A 24,197-nucleotide genomic window follows, 5' to 3' on the forward strand; every position below is an offset into this window, starting at 1 on the left:
GGTAAGACATATTTTAATATCAAACTTATTGTTATTGCAAGGTACATATTGTAAAGAACGCAATTTAAACGCATTATTACATATAACTTAACTATCTGCGGATAGTATATGGTATTGCCTCTTTATGTTTAAACAGTTAACTGTTAATATAAATTAGATTGCCAAAAAGTTAGAAGGAGATTGTTAAAATAAAACGCTAAAAAGATCGCGTAAGATCTAAACTCGACAAATTTTCAAGTAAATTGTATTTGACTACGCATTAAATCATAGAAAAACATAAACGAATGTGCATATAAAAAATAAAACAGATATATTTCGTTGTTGCATCATAGAAGCAAAAAAAATCGTAAAGAATCTTACGAATAAATTAATTAATTAAATAATAGCGATGTATCCTCGAGAGAATAAAGAAACGTGCATCCCCGCGTCAGTCATTCAAAATATATATCGCCGAGTTACAAAAGTAGAAATATTATAGAAAAAGAAAGAAATCGAATGTTATTATGATGTTCGTAATTATTATGGCATGTTTTCGAATTCTTTTTTTTCATATATGTTCAAATTATTTTATTTATTTAAAATTCGTCTATAAAAATCTTTGGATAAAATAAATGCTTTTCATTAATTGGACACAATTGTTGTTGCCGAGAGCATATTTTCGATGAGAAAATCAATACGATAATTATAGACAAATCAATTTTCTAGAAATAACTTTAAACTATTCTTTTTACGTAAGTAAATCTATTCTTTGTTAAAATTCCTTAAATGTGTCATTCAATGACATTGTTCAAAAGATTAACGCCGTGTTTTTTTGGAGACATAATTAATTTTCTATTTCTGAGATCAAGTCACGTATTTTGTACTCTATAGGTTGAGTCATTAATTTCTAATATATACCATAAATATAGAGTTCTTAAGATTAAGATCGTCATCAGCAAAGAAAAAAATACGCAGACTTACAAGATAGTTTTATTGGTCCCAGTAAAGCTTCCGGTGCGAGTGAAATGAATCTATCTGAGAAGGCAAAGTTCCTCGTTCTATATTCCTTTCAAATGCATTTTTGCGTAGACGTATATATAGTAACAATCATTGTATATACATATGTATGTATGTATGTATATATGTATGTATGTATTGTTTCTACTTTGTAAAAAGCAGACAGTATTGATGAGGTCACAAAAACGTATCTAGACGTGTCGGGGATAGGATGTACTCTTGTTAACGACAAACTTAAATTTCTATTGCGAAAAATATATGCGAGATATAGGTTTATTCTACTACAGCAAAAAAAATATTCTTTTCTTTTCCTCTTTTCGATTAAATACTAAATGTATAGAAATAAATCAAACGCGACATTAATTTATTTATTGCTACTATCTTATCGTAATCGATCTAGCGTAAAAAATCATCTATTGTAATTTCAACTATATGAATCTTACATATCTATTCTCTCGTAATGCGTTTTTCAACACATACAACGCTATATTTCTATCTTTCTCGTTGTCAATCCTAGATAATGGCATAATAATACAAAACACAAAGATTGGGATAGAGTATTAAAAACCCTGATACAACATGGTCATAAATAAAAAAATACATAAAAGATCCAATTAATAATAATAATAATAATAATAATAATAATAATAATATATAACAAAATTCTTTTTTCGCAGAAACAATTATATTTCGATGCTAAACACCAATTGTGTAAATTAACAATCAGTCATCGTGTTTTTTTTTCTTATCACTTTAAGCGATTAAATTAGGTGATTACTACAAACAATTATTGTACAAAAGAATCGTAATATTTACTTTTATCAAACAATTGTTATTGAGAGTGAGGCATTCTGCTTTATCCATAAAAGAAGACGGAAATATTATACAAAATTTGATGACGAGTTTCGTTGATAACAAAAAAAATAGACAAACTTAAAATAATAATAATATCAGCGCGCGAATACATGCGATAAATCGGATGTCTATGTCATCGAAATAAATCGCCCATCACGTCGAAGAGACGATAAAAGGAAAAAAAAAACGCGTACGTATATTGTACGAATAAAACACATCGGAGAAAAAGTAAATAAATAAATTATATCGTGCAAAACACGAATATCGTTATTGTTTCCTCCTTGGAAAATAAATAAATAGGAAAAATGAAGAAAATAAACTCGATTTATATTTTATTTATGCGAATTATTTCGCTATGCGGAATCGATAGCGCGTCAATTTTATTCTTTTCAACAAAATTAATGAGAATCACTGTTTATCAGTGCAATGTACTAATTTTGTTTAAAAGATTAAGTTTGATATACTTTATTTTTGCGACTCTCGCTCGACAATAAAACAATGTTTGCCGCGCAAAACTGAAAGAAAAATGTTGCCGAATAATCGTTTTTATAAAAAAATTTCTAACTAATACTAATGTAGATCGCTTTTCCACAGAAGAAATCAAGCGCCTTTCCGTGTAAAAAAAAAAAAAGAAACGAAATAAAGTTTTCCCTTTAAAACTCTTCATACAATATAAAATTTTTTAAAATGATTTCTATAATTTCTACAATTTTGATAAATATTAGCACAACCACGATATAGAATTAATGCAAAGAATAAATCTACTTACTGCAGCGATCACTGGGCTTGAAGTTCGACTTCAATTTGCGCGAATAATACTTGCAGCTTGAATAATATTAATTTATAAATATATCTCTGCTTTCATATATACAAAAATTTATTTATTTAATCGCTATTTAATAGATCGTTTGTTATATAAATCATTCTGAGAGTGGAGTTAGTTAAAACCGGCGCTTTATTTCTTTTATACAAAAGCCGTATACTAATCGTGCACAACGTAGCAATGTACGCGTACGATGATAATATGTTAAATTAATTAATTATTCTAATTCAAATAACGGAATTTCTTTCGGAAATCTTTTTCGTGAAGCATCAGCGTGTGATATCAAGAATTTTGCGGGGGCGAGGAATATGTGGGTAGGATGTATATGCATGCGTGGTGTGGCAGACACGGGATGGCGATGGTGGTTGTTTCATCTATTCGCACATCGACAATCGACTCGGTAATCAAGCGGTGCGAGGTCAGAGGTTGATCGTCACTGTGAAGAAGTGTTTAGCCCCGCGATCGGCCCCGCCATCATCATCTCAGTCAAGTCTCAACAGTCACAAATATGTCGATTCCCCTGCAAGCAGACCTATCGTCAGTCATGAAAAAAAGCGCGAATGTCAAGAAGAGATAACACAAAATTCTGGGGGCTAACCAACAATTACAAAGATTTGGGCAAGGGGTTGGATTAACACAGAAACTAATGCCATTTATGAAGAAGCGAGGACAAGCTTAAAAAAAAATACAAGGATTTTTTTACACATTTATGACGCACATTTATGTCGAGAATAAAAAAAATCAAGCTTACACATTGTGTATCTCTCTAGTTTCTCCTCAGATTTCAACATAAACTTCTCACGCATATAAATTGCAATAATATCCTCATTAGTAAGAAATATTGATATTACTCAAATTTGTGTTTTTGATTTGTACTTTAAGTATATAAAAACGGCCAAGGACTATTCTATTCTTGAGAGTATCCTGATTACAAAAAGAAAAGGTGCATTGAAAATTCGAAAAAAGTTACATACAAAATAAATAAATAAGTAAATAAATCTCATTATATATAAATTTTATTTGCACAAAACATAAAGTTTCTGTGAAAGTTTTTTTATTCTTGAACTTACCCTGTTAAATGCAATGAACCTGATTGCAAGAAGAAAATATAGCAAAATTAGACACATGTGTGTGTTAAGATTGTTGAATCTTAAATATGAAAGTTCGAAAAATACTCTCTGAAAATTGATTATACACAATTATTTTATTCGCAATAATAATAAGAGGTTTAATCATATGTCTTTATTACATTCATTGCAGTGTTCGATCCGACAACTAATAGATATTAGTGTCAAAGCTTGCGATAGCAACGGGGTTGTTAAGGCAGCGATATTACAGATATTATATCGAACATGTTCTGTCGGATAAAGAACAGGCTTATATAAACGCAGACAAATATCCGTAAATATGATAAAATATAGCTCTAAGTTGCTCGCTTTAATCTCTTCATAAATTCTGGAAATGATCAACGGTAAATTTGCAGCTTTTGTATTACAGTTATTATTTCATAATATACAATCTACTTATAACGGAAAAAATAAATCGGAGAAGAGATGCCGCTCGGAAGAACACCAGGGATATTCTTACACAAACTGCATCGTGTAACATTTATTTGTCATTGATTAACACATATATATATATATATATATATATATATATACACATATATACATATATATAAACATACATACATATATATATGTATCTGTATACATACATGTGTACATGTACATATATACATACATACATACATACATACATACATACATATATATACATATACACACATATATTCGCAATTTTATGACAAAATCTTACACCGACAGGTGTGATATAAAAAAACGACGAAGTAAATTATTATCAAATTACTCCGCCCACACTCCAATCGATTTCTAATCAATATCGTTTTGTTCTAAATGAGAAATGGCAGATAATTCGCGCGTAAACGTTAATTAATACTCGTATGTAATGTAATATGAAGTCTTTACATATATATATTTATATATATGTAAAAATATAATCGCACAAACGTAAAACAGCCAAGTAGACGTATTCGTGTAACGAAATGTACAAAAGGATTTTTGTTCATCATGTTCATGAAGTCTTATACGAGATCATCCAGAAAGTCTTAAAAAAAAATGAAAACAAATAAATTCTTTGTGAAGAAGTCGTTTTTATTCAAATATAAACAAGCGAAAAATTATACTTTACAAAGAGTAAATGATGCGGGACGTAAATAATATTAAAAATATTTTGGGGGAACATATTTTTATGTGTAATATTTTTAAATTATACATGTTATTAAAGAAAATTAGAGTTTAACAAATTGATAACTTAGATAATATTTTATCTTGTAATTAATAAGATGCAAATATTAAATTATCTTGATGAATTTTAATTAAATGATTTTTTAATATATCATAAATTGCGATAAAAAATATAAGCAAATTAATTTTTTTAGCAAAAAACAGCTTTAAATTTTCTCAAAAATACATCTGTATTATATCGATCTTTTTCTGGACCATCCGAAATAAGCGTCTTAATGTAAGTCGAGGACCAACTATGATATTGTAAATATGCGCAAAAATAGATAGGAATAATCAATCGTTATCAGCGCGATTCCATATATGAAATTTAATATGCATAAATCGACTTTAAATCGTCCACTATTAAAAATAAGGTTCTCATGCAACTTTTATCTCATAGTTGACATATGCATCTAGATCATCAAGGAAAAATTTGGTATTTCTCTCGTTTATCGCGAGTTCGTTTTTTGTATCCATTTAAATAATAATCGCTGGACATATAAGGATATAGTAAAGTAGTCGAAATCCGTCTTCCTTGACATCTTCCTCGGAATCTCATCGCATAATATTTATTTATACATTTTATTAATCGAAAAAGTCTACTATTTTATCGAGCGTTTATCGATTACGTTCGCGGGCGAATGATCTACTTTTCGGAGATTAATAACTTGTGAACGTAAATTGCGAAGAACTATGTGTGTGTATGTGTGCGCACGCGCGCGTATGTGTCTATGGACAGATATTTATATATAAAAGAAAGACATCATATATATATATATATATATATATATATATATATATGTATATGTATATATCCGTCTCTCACATAGTTCTCATTGTCAAAAGTTTTGAAGTCAGCATTCGCAAAGATAGGTGCAATATGATATTCTTTGGAATATGGTTCTTATAGAATGTATGTACTCCAAATTATACATGTTATTAGAGTGCTTTATCAATGCAACACATGACAACCTAACAGATAAAGGTAATAATAAGAAAGAAAAGTTCAGGATGTGTCGAATCGGTATAAACACGTATAAACTTTTTACTTGCAAAAGGACCATGACGATGGAGATCCTTGCGCGCGCGAAGTATCTACATATTTTTTAAGCATTTCGTATGCTGAAATAGTACTAAATATTAAGTGGTAAGAGTAAATATTTTTTGTACATTTTCACACACGCTTCGTGTTGTAAGTTTATGTCGAAAAGATATCGCGGGATTAAAAATTTAAGAATCGAGATCGCCTCCAAAATTTATATAATAATCGAGAAGTATCGAATTAAATAATGGTGTCTTTTTGTAAATCTGCAATTACTTTGAAATATTAAATGTGTGTATTAAGATTTCTCGAAATTTCTAGGAAATTTCTTAGGATGTATCGCAATTTCTTTAACTGCAAAATCTCTTTTTTACAAACTTAGAATTCTTCTTTTTCAATATAAATTATATATATATATATATATATATATATATATATATATATATATATCATGACAAATTAATTTTCGCAATTTCTTTAACTGCAAAATCTCTTTTTACAAACTTAGAATTCTTCTTTTTCAATATAAATTATATATATATATATATATATATATATATATATATATATATATCATGACAAATTAATTTTTGAATCAGTTCCTCAATTAATTTTTTAAATTGTGATTTAATATTTCATTTTTTTTTAATTTAATAATGTAATCTACTAATTTGACTATTTACTTAATTTGACATTCAATCTCTATTTATAATGTTTACGACATCTTTAATGATAAAAATTTGTGATAATTTTTTTCAAAAATTTTCGAAGGATCTAAAAAGAAATGCGATGAATTTGAAACACTGTATTTTAAGAAAAATCAAAGAAAAGCGTCTCGATTCCTTAAACTCATATCGCCAATCAATATTGAGCTATATCAGCATAAAAAATCCCCTGCAAATCTTGTTCAAATTGTCGCCAATGTACGAACCGTGAGAGAGACTCGCAAGGATACAGTGAAAATCGGTTCTTTCAATGAAGAAATCAATGGCGGTTGTTTCATACAATATTCTCTCTAAACGTTATTATTATTGACTTATGATATTTATTCTTATGAAAATATTCGTTTTTTTACAGCATTATTTTCTTTTTTTTGTTTTGCGGCCTATATATAGTTCATATAAATATGCACTTCCGCTACGCCATATATATTTATATGGACCGTTCATTTGTTTTCGATTGTTTCTTCTACCTAACAGACACAACGTTTCTATATTTGTCGTTTTGAAATTTGGCTTTACACGTTTTTTTCCTTAATTAAAAAAAAAAAAAAAATTACTATAAATCACAGGTTTGTAAACAGAAAAAGTAAAGTCATCATAATTTCATAATCATGTATTGTTTTATAAAATATTAAGCGTTTGGAAATTCTCTATCTCGCTTCATTCGATAAATAATAATATACAATATAGGACAGCATCATGTGAAATATTCTTTAAATCGAAGAAATTCAAGTAAACTTTTCTCATCGCATTCAGATAAATTGTATTACATATGCGTCCGTCACGAACTCAATTTTATTATAGAATTTACAAGCTCACTCGTGATGTAAAATGTACATTTCAGCTATATATATATATATATATATATATATATAAAACTCCAGTTATAGAAATGTGATTGACAATTTATTAAGCTTTTGCATATACGCATAGACAATTTTCGGTATATTGAATCAATATTACGAAATATCATTGGATTTAATCTTATAGATCAAACATAAATTAATTCAATCCATTTGTATCATTTTTGAAAACTATATTTAGAGTATTCAGAAAAAAGATACATTACCGAGAAAAATTAATTAATTAAAATTAATGACAGAAATATATTGTATATATATGTAGATTTTAATAAATATGTTGTCAATTAATTTGAAAATAACATTTACTAAAAATTTGTGTATATATTTATACATATTCAGAAATTATTGTGATACGTGGCTCCGTATCACAAAACAAATATATAATAAATATATAAAATATCTCGCTATTCTTATATGCTAACTTTTCGTAATTTTAACGATAATATCCTTCAATAGTTCTTTTTTATTCAAGAATATCGAATATAAATCGAAACGTTTGTGACACTTGATTGAATATAACAAAAACTGTCTATGTGCCCAATTGTCATGTGAGTGAAAAAAAGTAATGTGCCATGCAGAATTGAGTGAGCTCAACACGATGTCCACATAAGTGTTATCATTATAGAGGAAAACGAAAGAGTTCAAGTAAAATGTGCTTAATATAAATAGTGTTAGTAAACCTGTGAATATACATTAATTTTGATTAGATTCTTATGGATAATGAATACTTTCATCTCAATCATTCATCTTTCAAACTCATTTTCTCGCTTCTTCTCCCTTTTATTTTCTTCTTCGTCTACCATAACATTCATTCACAATCACTCGCAAACTTAATCTCTACATTTCTCTGTTCGCGTGTGTAAATTATGTAAAATCATCAACATGTATCATCACGGTGGATCGTAATGGCAAGAAAGCGATTAGTTTCTATATCTTTTTTTATTTATTTTTTTGTTTATATAGAAAAGAATCACATTGGCTTCTTTTTTCTCGTAGCGTAAATAAGATACTAACTCAAGTACAAAAGTTTAAACCGTAAACTTGAACGCGTAGAACATACATAGTTCTTTCGACGCAATGATGAATGTTTCGTGCAACGCGTTGCACAATGTCTTTGTATACATATATATATATATATATATATATATATATATATATATATATATATGCATGTATTTGTATGTGTGTGTGTCTGGAGACTTATTAAATGTCAATGAAGTCGAAGGATGATTAGGAGTGATTGGCGATGGACTCACAAAAGATCTATCATTCCTCCATCCGATAGAAGACGGTACCGGCCGACACGCTGGTCCAAGTCCACTAAGGATGAACAGATACAGAGAGACACAATCGGTCAGTCAATGATGAAACAATGGCTTATTTCGATGATTTATTTATACGTAAATGCAGTCAATGGCAAAATGTTTCTTCCATTACTTTGATTTTCTCTCGCTCAGACTGAAAATCGCTCGCGCGTGCGCGTTATATTAGATTGTATATTTATATGATTGAAAATTTTATATTATATTTATATGTAAAATGTATTTTCATTTTCGCGGGAGCATTAGAAAATTGAGTTTATTCCTTGAATTACGTGTAGAAAATCACATTCGTAAAGTTAATTCATCAAGTTAACTCCTACCTTCACCCTCACTTTGAGAAAAGTCATTATTCTACGAAAGTCGAGAACAACACGATACTGATAATATGTGACAAAATTAATAATAGCGACTTGTGAAAATATACATTCTGACGACATGCAATGAACATATAATACAGAGAGATAACGATGCACCAAACAGACACAAGTGCAATGTTGAACTATAAATTATTTTTTATTTTACGAAATGTAAATGTAATGAATGTAATAAAGTGATTGTGATCATGTTCTAATAACTAAATATAACATTTGAGTATAATGTGAAAATAATAGAATATAAAAATAAATGAATATATTACCAAAAATAGCAACTCAAGGAAAATTGCCGCAATTTTCATATTAATTATAAAAAGAGATTATTTTTTTAAAGAAAAGTGAGAGAGAGATTTATTTGCGAACACATTAATATTATTTAATATTTATTAATTTAAATTTTGCTATCCAGTTTTTTTTTTTAACTAGATTGATACAAATATATTAAAAATAAAAAAAAATATGAAACTTCTTTGAATTATCTTTAAAAAATAAAAATGTTGTATGTATATGTGTGTGTATGTGCAAGCATAAGGAATTAAAAATCGGGCGTTCTCCGATTGTCTTTTTTTTTCAACATTGCGATCTGGATGTAATATTTCAGTATTTAATATTTCTACATGAAAAAGCGGATATATAATAACACTCAGTGCAATAAATAAAAGCTTTTACGAAATTAATCTCTAATATTCAACGTGTTCAATTTCGAATGTAAATTACTTGATCCTTCCAACACACATCATGGATTATCAAGGCATTGAATGTAGTTGCCATTATAAATGTTTATAATAAATGCTATATAATATCTTCGGAAAAAGAGAGTGGGTGAAAATATAAAGAAAAGACATTATCCGGAGATAGGATTGAAAAAGTAACATGTATGTTTCTCTACAGAAATAGACGCTTCAAATAGAAAATGTTACAAAATGTATAGTACCATGTACTCGTATATTATATACATATACATATACATATATATATATATATATATATATATATATATATATATCTGTGTGTGTGTGTGACCTTATTCTCTTAAAAATATCAAATTACAGAAATATATTCGTAACATATAGTATTACATTGAAAAATCGTTAACATCTCAATTATGCTAAGTAATAAGTAATATGTATAAGTAATAAGTCGTAAAGAACGTTCTCGCGAAAAATGGTGATTGGAAAATAGCAATAGTAACAACAATAGTGCGTTCTAGGATATTAAATGACACATTGATAGTACTAATAATAAAATAATAATAATAATAATAATAATAATAATATTAATAATAGAAATGATATAACAACAATATATATATATATATATATATATATATATATATATATATATATGTATATGTATGTATGTATGTATATATATGGCTAATAATGATAATAAATATATGGGTAGTATCACAAAATAATTATTATACATTTAAAACACACGTTTTGCTTATACAGATCTTACTCATGTCTCAAACATTGTTTTCAAATATATAGATCACGATTACATAAATTATTTACATGCAACATGAGAGATAAGGAAAAATAGCATTAAAATAAAAAAAAGAGAAAGAGAGAAATGGAAAAAAGTAACAGAGTTTCGATACCCGTTTATTCGGTCGAAATATCGTCGAAAAAGTGAAAGAACGAGATTGAATTATTTCTTTCTAAAAAAACGGGGAAAAATACATTCGACACCCATGCTTTCCAAAAAATCCAGTATAAATCGTAATGCAACGATCAGAAGTATTGAGACAACTTAAAGAGGGGGACTCATCACACAAGGATGTGTTTCGAGTTTCTAAGCCCTGTAATTTATGTTCCAGATCTAGCGTAAAACAACTTTTATCTACGAATTTTTCGATAAATTTAGAACCAATTTTTCCTAATCAAAATCACGAGAAAGATCTCATTATTTGTCGCACACAAGTTTCCAATTTTTAATATTGTTATAAATATCTTTGCGACTAGTCTCAAAAATACAAATTCGCATTAAAAGCTACTTAAAAATAAATAACAAATAAGGCATTTTACTATCTATTAGCATTTGTGAAGTTTGGTTTCCATAAGAATCTCCATTTTTATTAAAGAAAAATTGAGGCTACATTGTTCGAAGAATCCGTAAATAAAATCTTGGACCATTAAGCCTGGCATCTTATACACTCTACAGAATCAATCTGTCGAAATTACCAGAATACATAATATATATTTACAAATCGTGCGATGAACACTTCATTCTAGCTTCGGGAGATACAATTTAACGATAATTTTAATCGAGATTATATTTCGCGAATTCCTGTTTGACAAATTAATTCGCTTATTTATTACGATTGCAAACATTCTTTTATCTGTGCCCATAAAACGTTTTACTAACAAGTATTTCGTTTTTATTTAAATTAAAAAATTGATTTTATACATATAATATTTTATCAATAAATTTGATTATTTATTGTATACAAAATATTCAAAAATAGAAAAATAGGAAATATATAGAACGTGTTGCACTTTTAAATCATCAGTAATAATCGCTTTATTACAATAATAAAATCATGGAAAAGACGTTTCAGAATCTTCTCGTTCTTTTTTTCGTTTTTCTTTTTTTTTTATCTTTAACTTATGTGACAAAACATCAAAGTCTGATTCGTTGTTACGAGAAGTAAAACACGCGCTTACTTTATCGTATCACGAGTCTAGCCTCGAATAAAAAGAAAAAATTATCCGACAATGTAATACTAATAATGCTATCGCGCATTAAATCGAACAATTACCGATATATCTACATATCTATATATTTATAATAATTTTACGTAATCGATCTAGCAAGAAAAAAATTATAGATCTCGATAATTATTAGGTAATAACTAATACATTCGATCCCGAAACTAGTATATATGTGCGTGTGTGCGTTTATTATTCAATTATATTATATATATCAATATATTTATCAATATATATATATATATATATATATATATATATATATATATATATATATATTATGTGTGTCTCCTTATATTACACATATATTCGCTATGTAACGATAGTCATACGTATCTAAATCTAAAGTATCGCGCAATTCTCTCTGTGTATACATTAAAAAGCAAGAGATAAACGATAGAAAGACAATCGGGGTTTTAAATCTATACTCAGATATTTTCTTCTTCTTTTTTCTAGCAAGTCTGAGTCTCGTTTTATATCTAAGTTATTATTATGAATTTATTACACACAAAAATTGTTATCTAATATAATTAGCAACATCCGCGATATATTAATCCCGTACAAGGTATATAAAAGCTGATTTCTACGTATTTGTACTTCCTCATCGTTGATAAACGATAAATAAAAAGCTTTTCTTGCGTCTGAATTATACCTGAATCTATTAAAAAATCCAGGATCACATCCCGATAAAATAACAGTTTTAACACCGCTTCTTAAAACTGTATTTTACCATCATTTTCATTGTTTCACTTTTTTTCAATCCTTTAATGGTGAATGAATTGTTCAAGAGTGATATTACGATTTCTTTTTACTTTGATGGAACACAAATATCTCTTAAAATATATAAAACCATACGCTTTACATCAATCAAGTGTAATACATTTGTAGATCTTTTTATATACACTCAAACATCTCTCGAATGTCTATATGTACGCTATATGTATACATATCACGTAGTTATAATCACGAGACAACTGGTCGATGAGCACCGTTATTCTTATGAAATAGTGTGCTATAAAATGAAAAAACGCGAGCTCGGAATTGTGATTAAAAAAAGATAATTTTAGATATTGCACAGCCTAATAATTGCGTATAATCTATGTTTTCTTCTGCTTATCTTCTTTTACATATCGATGCGATTCGTAATTTTCGGAAAGCTTAGCGTAAACCGACTATTGTTCTCCATGGAATTCGTTTCTAGCGCTCACATAATTTTTTCACAGTGGGCTTATTTACGAAAAAAAAAAAATATGGATAAAATCTAGTTTTATTTGGTCAGATAACAACATTGACGAATTAAGTTAAATTAAATATTACGCTGATATTTCCACTCTTATTAAAAAAAGCATGTATAAATCAATTGTAAAAAAAAATAAAAAGAAAAGCAATTTTCACGCGATCTCGATGACTGTAATCAATGCAAAATATCATACTGCTTCGCAATATTGTGTTAAAAATAAATAAAATTATGTCGTTTTATTTTTTCATAAAAAACACGTTATCGTTCTCTATCATTCTCTGTCGTAGACTCTAATACTGCGCGTTCTGCGATATCACTAGTTTATCCAAAGTTTTGTCGGAACATGAAAAATGATTGTATGCATACACACGATTTCAATAAAAATATATGGATTATTAAAAATTTTGTTTTCTTTGAATAGCATAAATTTTACAAATAACTATTTTAAATCGCAGAATTAAATTTTATCAGAATTTAATATGTGACTTTATATTATTTTTTTTATAGTTCTCAAAATAATATTATTTTTACAGTAATTTATTCTTTATTTTAAACAAAAAAACATAGTAAAAAATGAAAAAATTTAACGATGGACTTCCGGTATAAAAATTTTTTTTATTAAATTATTTGTCGATATTTTAATTACAAATTACGTTGATACTGAATTACTTTGTGTGCATTTATAATATTTGTGTCTTATACGTTTTTAAAAATTTCCTTCAAAAATCTTTTCATTGTAGTAAATGTCCATCCCATTTATAATTACTTACAAAGCGAGTGAAAAACATGATAGGTATCATATAACTGAATAAAAAATATGCATCCTTCTGTGTAGGATGTGTTAAAACTTCATCAGAAATAACGAGAGCCAGATTGCTATTACATATAAATTATTAAATCCCAAAAGTGTGTGTCTCCTACCATTATTAAAATCACATTACAATTAATTCGCTACTTATCGATTTCTACATTATCAAATTCTACATGGCAAACTAATCAATTTACTAACTAATTTACTCTTAGTGCACACATTAACGATATTAACTACTTCATGACGCAAAAAATCGATTAACAATTAATAATATGCTAATCGGTAAGACACAAATCGTCAATACGAAAAAATGAAGTTTATGGTCCCACGACATAATAACGAAAAAGTGAGAGAGAAAGAGAGAGAAAAGAGAGAGAAAAGAGAGAGAGAGAGAGAGAAAAGGAAAAAGAATGAAAAGCAAAATAACCGTATGAAGGAAGAGCGGCATAACGAGCAGTAATTACTGCGAAAATGTATCTCTTCGATTTCTAATCATCGCTTTATGTGTGCCAAATTATCTAACGCGCGAAACACGATTCTGCGAAAAGAAAAGAAGAATGAAAAACCCGCACGTCACGATTCCGTGAAAATACGAAATGCCCGCGTCGTGACATCGCGAGAAACACCGGAGACCGTGTTCTTAAGTACCGAGAACGTTTATGAAACTACTACGTGTCAAGAACGGCCGAGCGTGCGAACGAAGCGGAAGAACGCTTCGTGTTCGCCCCGGCGACGTTCTGCCTGTTACTGCTCCTACTTTTGTCGCCACGTGATAGCAGACCTTTGGCGGTTTCCTTGAAACTAACACATGGACGAAGGCTGCTAATATGTGTACGGCTACCGCTGTGTGTAATAGAATGATGATGTTGGTGGTGGTTTACCACCAGAGATGCAGAGGACTCACCGGATTCCCAACCGTCCTCGTCACCAGTGGTGTCGCACTCACTGCTATCCGCTTCACTCGATTCGCTCGGCGTCTCCTGCCCGCCCATCCCCAGCTGCATGTCGTCCCCGCTTCTGTTCGTCGTCGCTGGCACAGCCGGTGATGTACTCCCGCCCACGCAATGCATAAATAGACTTACCTGCAATTAAAAAAAAAATAATCAAAATAATTTGCATCCATGTAAAATTATTCGTGCAATTAATAAAATTCTATTTAACTCGAAGCATTATAGTAGACTGTAATACGTTTCAATATTTTAATTATAATATTTATAATTGACAAGATGTTAAAAATGTTGAATATTTGAACCTAAAATTATTATAATACGACATATATATCATCAATGGTGCGAATGTAACTCACTTTAAAATCTTCACTGTATAATTTGTGGTTTATATCCTTGTGTGCTTTGTCTAACTCAGACTTGCCTATCCGTAAAACGAGAGTAGGTGGCATAGAACCGAGGCTCGCCAACGAGCCTGTTCTGGATTTCACGTGCGACATAACCATTGGACATTCCATAGCTGTGCCATCGCAGCTCAATGCCCTCGTCGCTCTTTCAACAAGTAACTCGCCATTGTCATACTCAGAATTTACTTTTTCACGGACAAAAAATGTGTTGAACCAGAAATGAAACATTTTTTCCTGGAAAACGTAATGAAAAAAATGTCTTATTAATCAACCGTATAAAAAAAGAATGATAAAGCATAAGTATGTGTACCTTTGGTTTCATTTTTGGTCTGTTGAAAAATTCCACTCGTATATCACCCGTCAGAGCTATACTGTGTTGTAACGAGATACATATAGAAGGCGTTCCTTTCCGGACTTCGTAAACACCCGAAAATATTCTTTTGTTTGATTCCGAGATTATATAACGCAGACCTAATAACATAAAATGCAGTTTTCATATTATAATAAGAGCATCACACTAAATCTGTTATAGTAATGTGCTAATTGAGATGCAAAGAAAAATATTATGTAGTTAAAGAAAGAGAAAGTTAGACTTTTTTTCACTTTCTGCATAAACAAAAATTAATAATCAAAATAAGATATCGATTATTAACAAAAATCAATTGCAAAACTTTTATGAAAATTATTTACATGCTTGACCGCCATTGAAAATAGGGACTGGATCCAGTTGTATTTTGCGCAATATTAATGTCACTGGTTGATAATTGAGACCCTCTCTAACAATGGTGGCATAATAGTCTACGTATCTTATCTGCGACGGTATAGTTACGCCTTTCCTGCATTACAATAAAATCGAATTAATGAAAGAATTCGCCCGTGGAAATACACGCCAAAAGTTCGAATACTTAATAATGTTATATTTACTTGTCGTGAGTGCGTATATTTCCATAAAAATTAAGGGCATCGGTGGCATTAAGAAACTGTTTACTGTGGAGTAGATAGCAAGACACCATTACGCCTGTTCGACCTTTGCCTGCCTTACAATGAACTACGGCCACGTTGTCTTTGTGTTTAGATAACCACGAATGCACGTCCTCGCAGAAAGGCTTGATCTGTTCCAACTTTGGTGGATTATGATCATCAAATGCGTAAATGGCTACCCTTTGCTTGAACTTATTGCAATCGTATGATCTTTCGGAACACCTGAAACATTATTACATTATGCTAAGACTCTTTTGTTGCAAAAGGGCTGTCTTAATGACATTGATTGTTTCCCAAACAAAAAAACTTACAAATTATAAATCTTGTAGTGGTCTTTATGTTTGGATTCCAGTAGTTTAACAACATCATCAATATGATTTCTGTACACTCCCTCCAGCTTCTCAGCTGGGAAACCCATTGCTATTAAATTATCTTTTATATCTAAATGAAAATCTTTATTAAGGAATCTACTCAGTATCAACTTATTTATCAACTATGTTCGTTTGACTTTTTCAATAGCTTATTTAGAATGAAAATATTGAAGTTGAAATATTGAAGAACAAGGATTATTTCTTGTTTGAATATATATCTGAGATAATTGAGCAATAAAAGGATACATGTGAGATCAAGATTAAAACCATCTTCTATAAAACGTTTACGATGTTTGCTGACAAGCCCCTTTATGGGGTTGGTCATCTTTATGTTGCTGATAGTGTTGGCCATACTGTGTCTTAGCTCTGCCTCAATCTCGATCGAACTACCCTCTGCCACCTCTTCGGGAATTTCTTCTTCTGCTTTTTGATTCTTAAAGGTCCTTTTAACCTATTACCAAAGTAACAAAACAACATATAGTCATATAAATTCGATTATAATTCATTAATGTAATATAATATGCTTGTTCATAAATATATAATAAATTAAGCTCACTTGAGGCCTGTGAGCTTGTGAAGCGTCACATGAGCCCAGTTCTGGTCCTCTTTGTTCTTCCAGACAAACATGGAGAGGGGTTACTGATGCCGAGATGTGTTCAGAGATTTTACTGTTCAACCTGCCACTGGTTGGTCTCCTGCAGGAAAAGCATATACCCATCAATTCCCAGAACATGTGTTCTTCTACATAGGCATTTTTTTTTTCATCGAATGTGTCCTATGTTTCCATCGTGAAGCTTAGGGGTTGCTCTTGACCAAACACAAATCATTTCATGATGAAATGTCATCACTATTACCAGTCTGATGCAATTGGCAGAGTACACAACAGTGAAACTCTCTAAACATCAGCAGTGCGGTCTTTGAGAAGAAACTGTTTTCACAGCTGTGGTGACACAAAACACCAAAAAAGTGCACACATACACTATTTACCACAAGTTCCGTAACTGCACAACTGCTATCAAGGGCTCTGGTCTTTGAATTGCTGCATTGTCCACCGCAAATCTCCTTATCTCTAGTCTGTTCAATAAACAAACATTCTTGTTCCGAAAATCACAGACATCACAGTCGTCATCAGTTCGTTTATTAGTGACAACGAGGAAGAAAGAGTCTAATGGCAGAAAGAGGAAGAGAGTTCTATTTTACCTGGGGAACTAAGAGAGAGATATACTCTTCAATGCAGAGGAAAATGATCACACGGTAGCACCGAATGCACATTCGGATACCCGCTAAGAGCACCAGTTATTATCACGCGCGTTCACGAACACTCGAGTCGCGAGAAGGATGGCAGTTCACAATCAGCATCGCCTGGTAGGCGCGACGTCGAAAAAGCGAGTTTCGCGCGACTCGCGGCTCCGTCTCGGTCTGTCGCGTTCACGATTGAACGCCGTCAAAGATCAAGTCTCGATCGATTCGGACGCGTCGTCTCCTCGGCACAAACGCCGTGCCGCTTATCGAGGGAACGCACACCGGACAACGGGATCCCGCGGTGACGAGGGAGACGGGACACGGGACGAGACGTACCGAGAGAAGAGGATTTTAGGTTAAGCGTGCTCGCACTCTCCACGTAAGAGTGAGAGAGGTAGAGAGAGAGAGGAGCGGCCCTCTCGCTCTCTCTTGCGCGCGCTCGCAAGCGACACAACGGCAGCGGCGGCGATGCCGCGTTCGTTTCTCGCGATCGACGACGACCGGACGGCGAATAACGGAGGATGCCGCATAGCATGTGACGTCCTCGAGCTCGTGCACCGTCTCGCACGAATCCTCGTCGCGGATGAAAGGTGGATGCCGAGAGTACAAGATCGACTGCGATGATTCGAAGCAGAGCGACTGACAATGCTCGTGCTGGTTACACGCATACACGTACACTCGCGCACATACGCACACGTACACATATACACTCTCTTTTTCTTTTTCTTTCTTTCTCTCCGTGCGGACGGATGGACGACGACGATCGTTGCCGTCGTTCTCCCGTGTGTTACCTCGCGACTGTTTCGCAGCGGAGAACGACTACGTATATTACCGGCACCTCGTTTCGCGACAACGATGGCACGTAGTACGTTCGACACGCGTCGTTAACATTAATGCCATGACAGTGTGTTTGTGTGCGTGTATGTGCTTTTTCCGCTTTCTCGCCTCTCTGCCCCCGCGGACAACCACGATACGCTCTCCGTTCCGTGGTTCTGAACCGGGACGCACGCACGCAGCCAGGCGCAAGCAGGCACGCACGCTCGCTCGAATCGCCGCCGCCACCGCGACGCGTTTCTTGTCTAGCGCGCGTGCTCCAATCGCGAAAGAACCGCGGTCTTTGGTTCGCGGGATCGGGATCGGGAGGTGGAGACGCACAAGCACAAGAGAGAAGCCTGAGCCGAACGGCGTCGCTCGTGCGTCCTCGGTTCTTCTTGGTTCCCTTGCTGCTGCTGCTGCTGCGCGAGCGCGATTATTTGCAGCGCGGGTCCATTCTCTTTATCCACATATTCTGTGCTTTTTCGCGCGAGCAAGAATTAATACTGAAATAATTTCATTAAATTTTGACACTTTGATATTCCAAAAATATAAACTCGCGCGCGCGAAATAAATCTTTACATCTTCCTAAATTTTCTCCTTAGAGAGAGATCTTTCGTATTCCGTTAAAGATATTTGATATTATATTTGATATCAGAATAATCAGAAAGCAAAAGCAAAGTATCGTTTTTTTTTAAGAATAGAGTAACAGATTGTGATGCGATTCCATATATTTGAAGAAATAATCGGAAATCATAATGCTCTCTGTATCTATCTCAATTTGCCACTACAATCTCTTCTGTTTTTTAAATAAAATACCGACATAGATATTAATATAGTATGTATACACGTTCGCACTATTTTTAAACAAAATTTCCATTGCGAATGTTCTCTCTTTAAATGATATTCAGATAATTGCCTTCCTTTCGGGATACAATCATGGACATATAATACACTATGTACTATATACTATAAATGAATATTATGTCTATGAATACAATAATATCGTCTTTTCATTTTTTTTCGTTTTTTTCTTTTTTTTTTACCTGAATCTTTGAGGCTTATTTTTTTTCAAAATAGTAATAAATCATATTGTGCTTCCTATCTTTTTTTTTTTCTTGAGCCGCATTCGTGTACTGTCAGATTTTTTCACGAAACGCGCAATCAAGCAAATGGAAATCACCGATCTTTTCTCTCTGATCTGATTGTAGATGGACATTTTTCACTGAATCACTACTATTTTTTTCTAGCTCTCTATATAATTTTTTCCTCTCGTCTCAGTATACTATATATTATCATGCAATTCTTCACGAAAAAACAGGTTTTAGGTGTCTCTCTTCGATTTTTCCTTGTATTCTCCTGTGATCTGATTTCAACAAAACTTTGTTATTCCCCAAGCTGAAAGAAGATCTGGAGTCCTGGAGAAAAAAAATCTGTTAGGATTGAAACATCTAGGATATTGAATCTAGGACGAAGGAGTTGAATAGAATTTCGGAAGAAAAGTACTTTAATTTCATTTGGCTTTTTAAATGAAATTTAATTATTTCTTAATGTAATGTATTCTTTTCTCTTATTTAATTTATGATAACGTTTCGAAACGTTTTCATTAAAATATTTCATTATAAATGTTTCTATTTCGAATTTTTGTTGTAGAAACAACATAGAAATGATATAGAAAAATTATTTAAAAAAAAATGTTTTTCTTTGCTTTATAATACTTAATTGCTTATTTTTTTAAATATTTCTATATAAAATCTTTCTAAAATAGAAAATTTGCATTCTACATTAAGAAAGATTAGTTAGAAATATGATATTAACAATGGTTATTGAGTTAAGATTGAAAAGATATTTATATCTTTTAACATGTATATACATTAATATATATCATATTTTTTCTTTGTAAAGCTGAGGTAATTAAATATTAAATGTAAATAATATATAATTTAGATTTAATATCGATACTCTTTCAGAAAAGATGATACTTTTTTACATAGTATTTTACAATTCCAGTTTTTAAAGAACAGTCTAACTTAAAAATAAGTTAATTTCTTATGTAATAAAGTACATAAAAATGCATGTTGCATGTATGCTATTTAGAAAATTGTATAATAATATGTAATAATATGTATACATATATAATAAAAAAAGCGCATATTATATATGCAAAAATATATTACAGCAGGAAGATACACAATTCATTACGCAGCTTCACAAGACTCAAATTTAGATAACCAAATAAAAAGGTACACAATTGTATTGCTCTTAACAATTAACAACGGAAATTTATGCTATTCTGATTGCTATTTTTATACAAACTTAATTCTATTATATATTTCATCACATATGCAATTGATTTTGGACATGTATGTACTAAAAGCTGTAGGTGTATATATTTAATCATATTTATATTAACATTTTTTGATTATATAATAAAAAAGGAAATTATATTTACGATTTATATTTTAGAATTATTATTCAATTAAAAATTATTGAATTATTAAGTATTGTAATTTTTGAACATGTTAAAGCTGATATATCTGTATGACAATAGAGGAATCTTTTATGACAAAGAGAATTCAATAAAATAAGTTAAAATTTAGAAATAAGTAAATTGAATGAAATACTTTTGTCATAGATTATCGCCATAGACATTTATATCACTACATTGAGAGAAATTTCATTTCATCTCATTATAAAATTTTTTTCTGTAATGTCTTTTTTACTATGGAATTATAAACACTTTATGAAGATTTTATTAGTACTATTTTAATCTCCTAATGCCTCCATAAAAATTTTTCAATGTTTGTGACATGAAAACCACTCTTCTGACAGTATTGAAGAGTATAGTTTCGTGATGAAAGAAGTTTCCACTTTCATCGTTGTCGTAATGTCTATGCAACATATATATATATGACTTGAGGAAACCGTCATAAACGAGCTAACAAATGAATTTCTTACTTCAATCTAATTCCAGCTGCCGCGCACTGAGTGTACCCGTGTGTAGTTTCGACGTTCTCATTTTTCTGAAAGACTTGAGCAGATCTTCCATCGTAATGGGCCGTACAGTATCATGAAACTCTTCACCATATTCCTCATCTTCACAGTCTTTGTACTTGTTTGCATCCCTATGAATTAAATGACATAAACTGATGCGATGTCTTTGGCTTTTAGAATTTTTAATTCTAGATTATTCATTGATTTCATTAGTAAATTTAATTTTCCATCTACAAATAATTTTAAAATACATACTGCGAATTTAAGTAATCTCTAATACGATAGATGGACGCGTTACGGCAAAGTTCTTGCAAATCTGATCCGGAAAAGCCTTCTGTGTGTTTCGCTAATGTTGTAATTTCAACATTATCTGCAATAGGTTCGTTTTTCAGAATTAATTGCAGGATTTTTAATCGTTGTTCCTCAGTCTGAAATAAATAAGTGCGAATTTTATTCCATAATCAATATAATATATGAGTGATAGATATTTTTGATATAGTGACCAGTATCTTAGTACTAAAAACAAAAATTTAATATTATATAAATATATTTACCGGCAAACCAACATGGAAAGTTGCCGGCATACGCCGCAAAATAGCTTTATCTAAATCCTGTGGCCTATTAGTGGCTCCCATTATAATCACGGTACAATCGGGATCGGTTATCAAGCCGTCCCATAGTGACATAAATTGGGCCTTCATCATTGCAGTAGCTTCATGATCTTGTGAATTGCGCGCTCTCAAAAATGAATCTATTAATATTAAATATATATTAAAACAAAAAATGTTTTATCTATTACAAAGCACTTATATTATATTAAATATAATACATATTAACACAATATTTACAATGTGACAACTTTATATTACTGAATTACAAATAGATTCATTTCAAGAAAAAAATGTAGAAAAAGTTTACTAGACCAAAATTCAAGACTTTTAAGATATAAAAAATGCAATACTTCTGATTTTATCAGCTATTATTCTTATAATATACCTATTTCATCAATGAAGATAATGCAAGGTTGTAATTTCACAGCTAACGAAAATACGGCAGCGGCCAGCTTTTGACTTTCTCCGTACCATTTATCAGTCAGGATGCTCACATCGAGATTTATAAAACGTGTTTTCACCTCTCGGGCGGTAGCTTTGGCAATCATGGTTTTGCCGCAACCTGGCGGGCCATACAACAATACTCCCTGGAAATGACAAGTACGATGCACATCTAAATTATCAATTTTTCTTAAAAAGTAAGCACGACTAATACCTTAGGCGCTTGAGTCAGTTGTGAATCTTCAAACAATTCCTTCCTCTGTATAGGTAGTATGACTGTCTCATTAAGTTCTTGAATAACACTGTCAAGACCAGCAATATTGTTCCAGGATATTTTGATATCATTTGGATCTACCAAATGATTGGCTATTATCATCTCATAATCTGTCAACTGATCCATATCAAAAGATCGTGCATATCTGTCGCTCTCTGCTAGCTTACGTAATTGCTCCCGAGCCTATAATAATCAGTTACATATATAATAATCAATTAATCAAAATTAAAATTTTGTTTGGAAATTGAACAGAATTCGAAATTTCTTCAAGAGAACAATAAAAATGATCGCAAAACCTTCTTTTTGGCCCTTTGCTTAGTACTCCTGGTAGGATCAAGCTGACTGATGAGCCACCTCACACTGAAGAAGCCGATCGCTGCGACGCATGTCAATCTCGCTACAAGCATCATCATATCCTGCCGGGTAAGGCCTGCGCTTGCAGCCATGTTCATCGTTCACCGGAATATCCCGTCTGCAAAGTTCAATAAAACATTGCGTTAAAATATTCAATATTTCCAATATATACGGAAAGTAATCAATACTCAACAAATGCAACAATTGTGGAATCGTCGAGTAATAATTAAGAAATTGAAATTAATATAACAGCATAATTAGCTTTATATAGTCGTTGACAAAAATTAAATAAAATCCGTATAATATGAAGAAAAAGACACGGTAAAACTGTAGTCATTCAAAATGTTCTCGTTTTTTGCCTCTTCTAGGAGAAAGTTAAAAGATTTTGGACAGTTTATTTATTAATAACGTACAGACCTATTTATAAGTTGCCTTTAATTGGTAATGTGTCGAATACTTCCTGCCCGCGTAACTCCTGTCGAAAAATCGACAACTTAACCTCTTCGGGGTTTGCAATTTCGCGGAACGATGACGAAAGTCGAAAGTGAATTTTGTAGGTTAGAATAAGTTATGAGGCAAAAGGAAAAGCCATGCGCGGCGAGCGGCGAATTGCCGCTGAACCACTGAACGAGAGATTGGCCACGTTCAGCAGAGAAAACCGCTCAGTGGCAATCGAACGTGATTGGCTCTTACT

At 31.4% G+C, this 24,197-nt stretch overlaps 2 protein-coding genes across 7 annotated transcripts in view; both read right to left on the reverse strand.

Annotated features, from left to right (window-relative positions):
* Positions 1 to 11: 11 nt before the first annotated feature.
* LOC126858363 (phosphatidylinositol 3,4,5-trisphosphate 3-phosphatase and dual-specificity protein phosphatase PTEN) lies at positions 12 to 19,408 on the reverse strand. 4 transcript variants are annotated; one of them, XM_050608826.1, is made up of 9 exons: positions 17,331 to 19,402; positions 17,021 to 17,225; positions 16,715 to 16,844; positions 16,347 to 16,625; positions 16,113 to 16,258; positions 15,733 to 15,893; positions 15,375 to 15,656; positions 14,973 to 15,150; positions 12 to 3,194 (listed from the first exon to the last, which is right to left on the reverse strand). In XM_050608826.1, exons 1-9 carry the CDS (start codon positions 17,505 to 17,507, stop codon positions 3,175 to 3,177), a joined length of 1,578 nt encoding a protein of 525 aa, XP_050464783.1. In that variant the 5' UTR covers positions 17,508 to 19,402; the 3' UTR covers positions 12 to 3,174. The 4 variants fall into 4 exon arrangements, with proteins under 4 accessions (XP_050464783.1, XP_050464693.1, XP_050464867.1 ...); XM_050608736.1 differs by lacking the exon at positions 12 to 3,194 and adding an exon at positions 8,782 to 8,927 and having other exon boundaries at positions 17,331 to 19,406; XM_050608910.1 differs by lacking the exon at positions 12 to 3,194 and having other exon boundaries at positions 12,302 to 15,150; positions 17,331 to 17,469; positions 17,762 to 19,408.
* Positions 19,409 to 20,761: 1,353 nt separating this feature from the next.
* LOC126858986 (outer mitochondrial transmembrane helix translocase-like) overlaps positions 20,762 to 24,197 on the reverse strand; it is a 96,242-nt gene continuing 92,806 nt past the window's right edge. The window contains exons 1-8 of one of the 3 annotated variants that reach the window (XM_050609807.1): positions 23,921 to 24,118; positions 23,446 to 23,621; positions 23,090 to 23,332; positions 22,820 to 23,021; positions 22,378 to 22,574; positions 22,079 to 22,251; positions 21,788 to 21,954; positions 20,762 to 21,720 (exon numbers count right to left, since the gene is read on the reverse strand). In XM_050609807.1, coding sequence (XP_050465764.1) covers positions 21,789 to 21,954; positions 22,079 to 22,251; positions 22,378 to 22,574; positions 22,820 to 23,021; positions 23,090 to 23,332; positions 23,446 to 23,601 — 1,137 coding nt within the window. In that variant the 5' untranslated portion in view covers positions 23,602 to 23,621; positions 23,921 to 24,118 and the 3' untranslated portion in view covers positions 20,762 to 21,720; position 21,788. Of the gene's footprint in view, positions 21,955 to 22,078; positions 22,252 to 22,377; positions 22,575 to 22,819; positions 23,022 to 23,089; positions 23,333 to 23,445; positions 23,622 to 23,920; positions 24,119 to 24,197 lie in introns of those variants that run through there. The other 2 variants (XM_050609799.1, XM_050609814.1) reach the window with 2 other exon arrangements.

Source organism: Cataglyphis hispanica, chromosome 1 (assembly GCF_021464435.1).
Source record: "Cataglyphis hispanica isolate Lineage 1 chromosome 1, ULB_Chis1_1.0, whole genome shotgun sequence".
NCBI classification, from domain to species: domain Eukaryota; kingdom Metazoa; phylum Arthropoda; class Insecta; order Hymenoptera; family Formicidae; genus Cataglyphis; species Cataglyphis hispanica.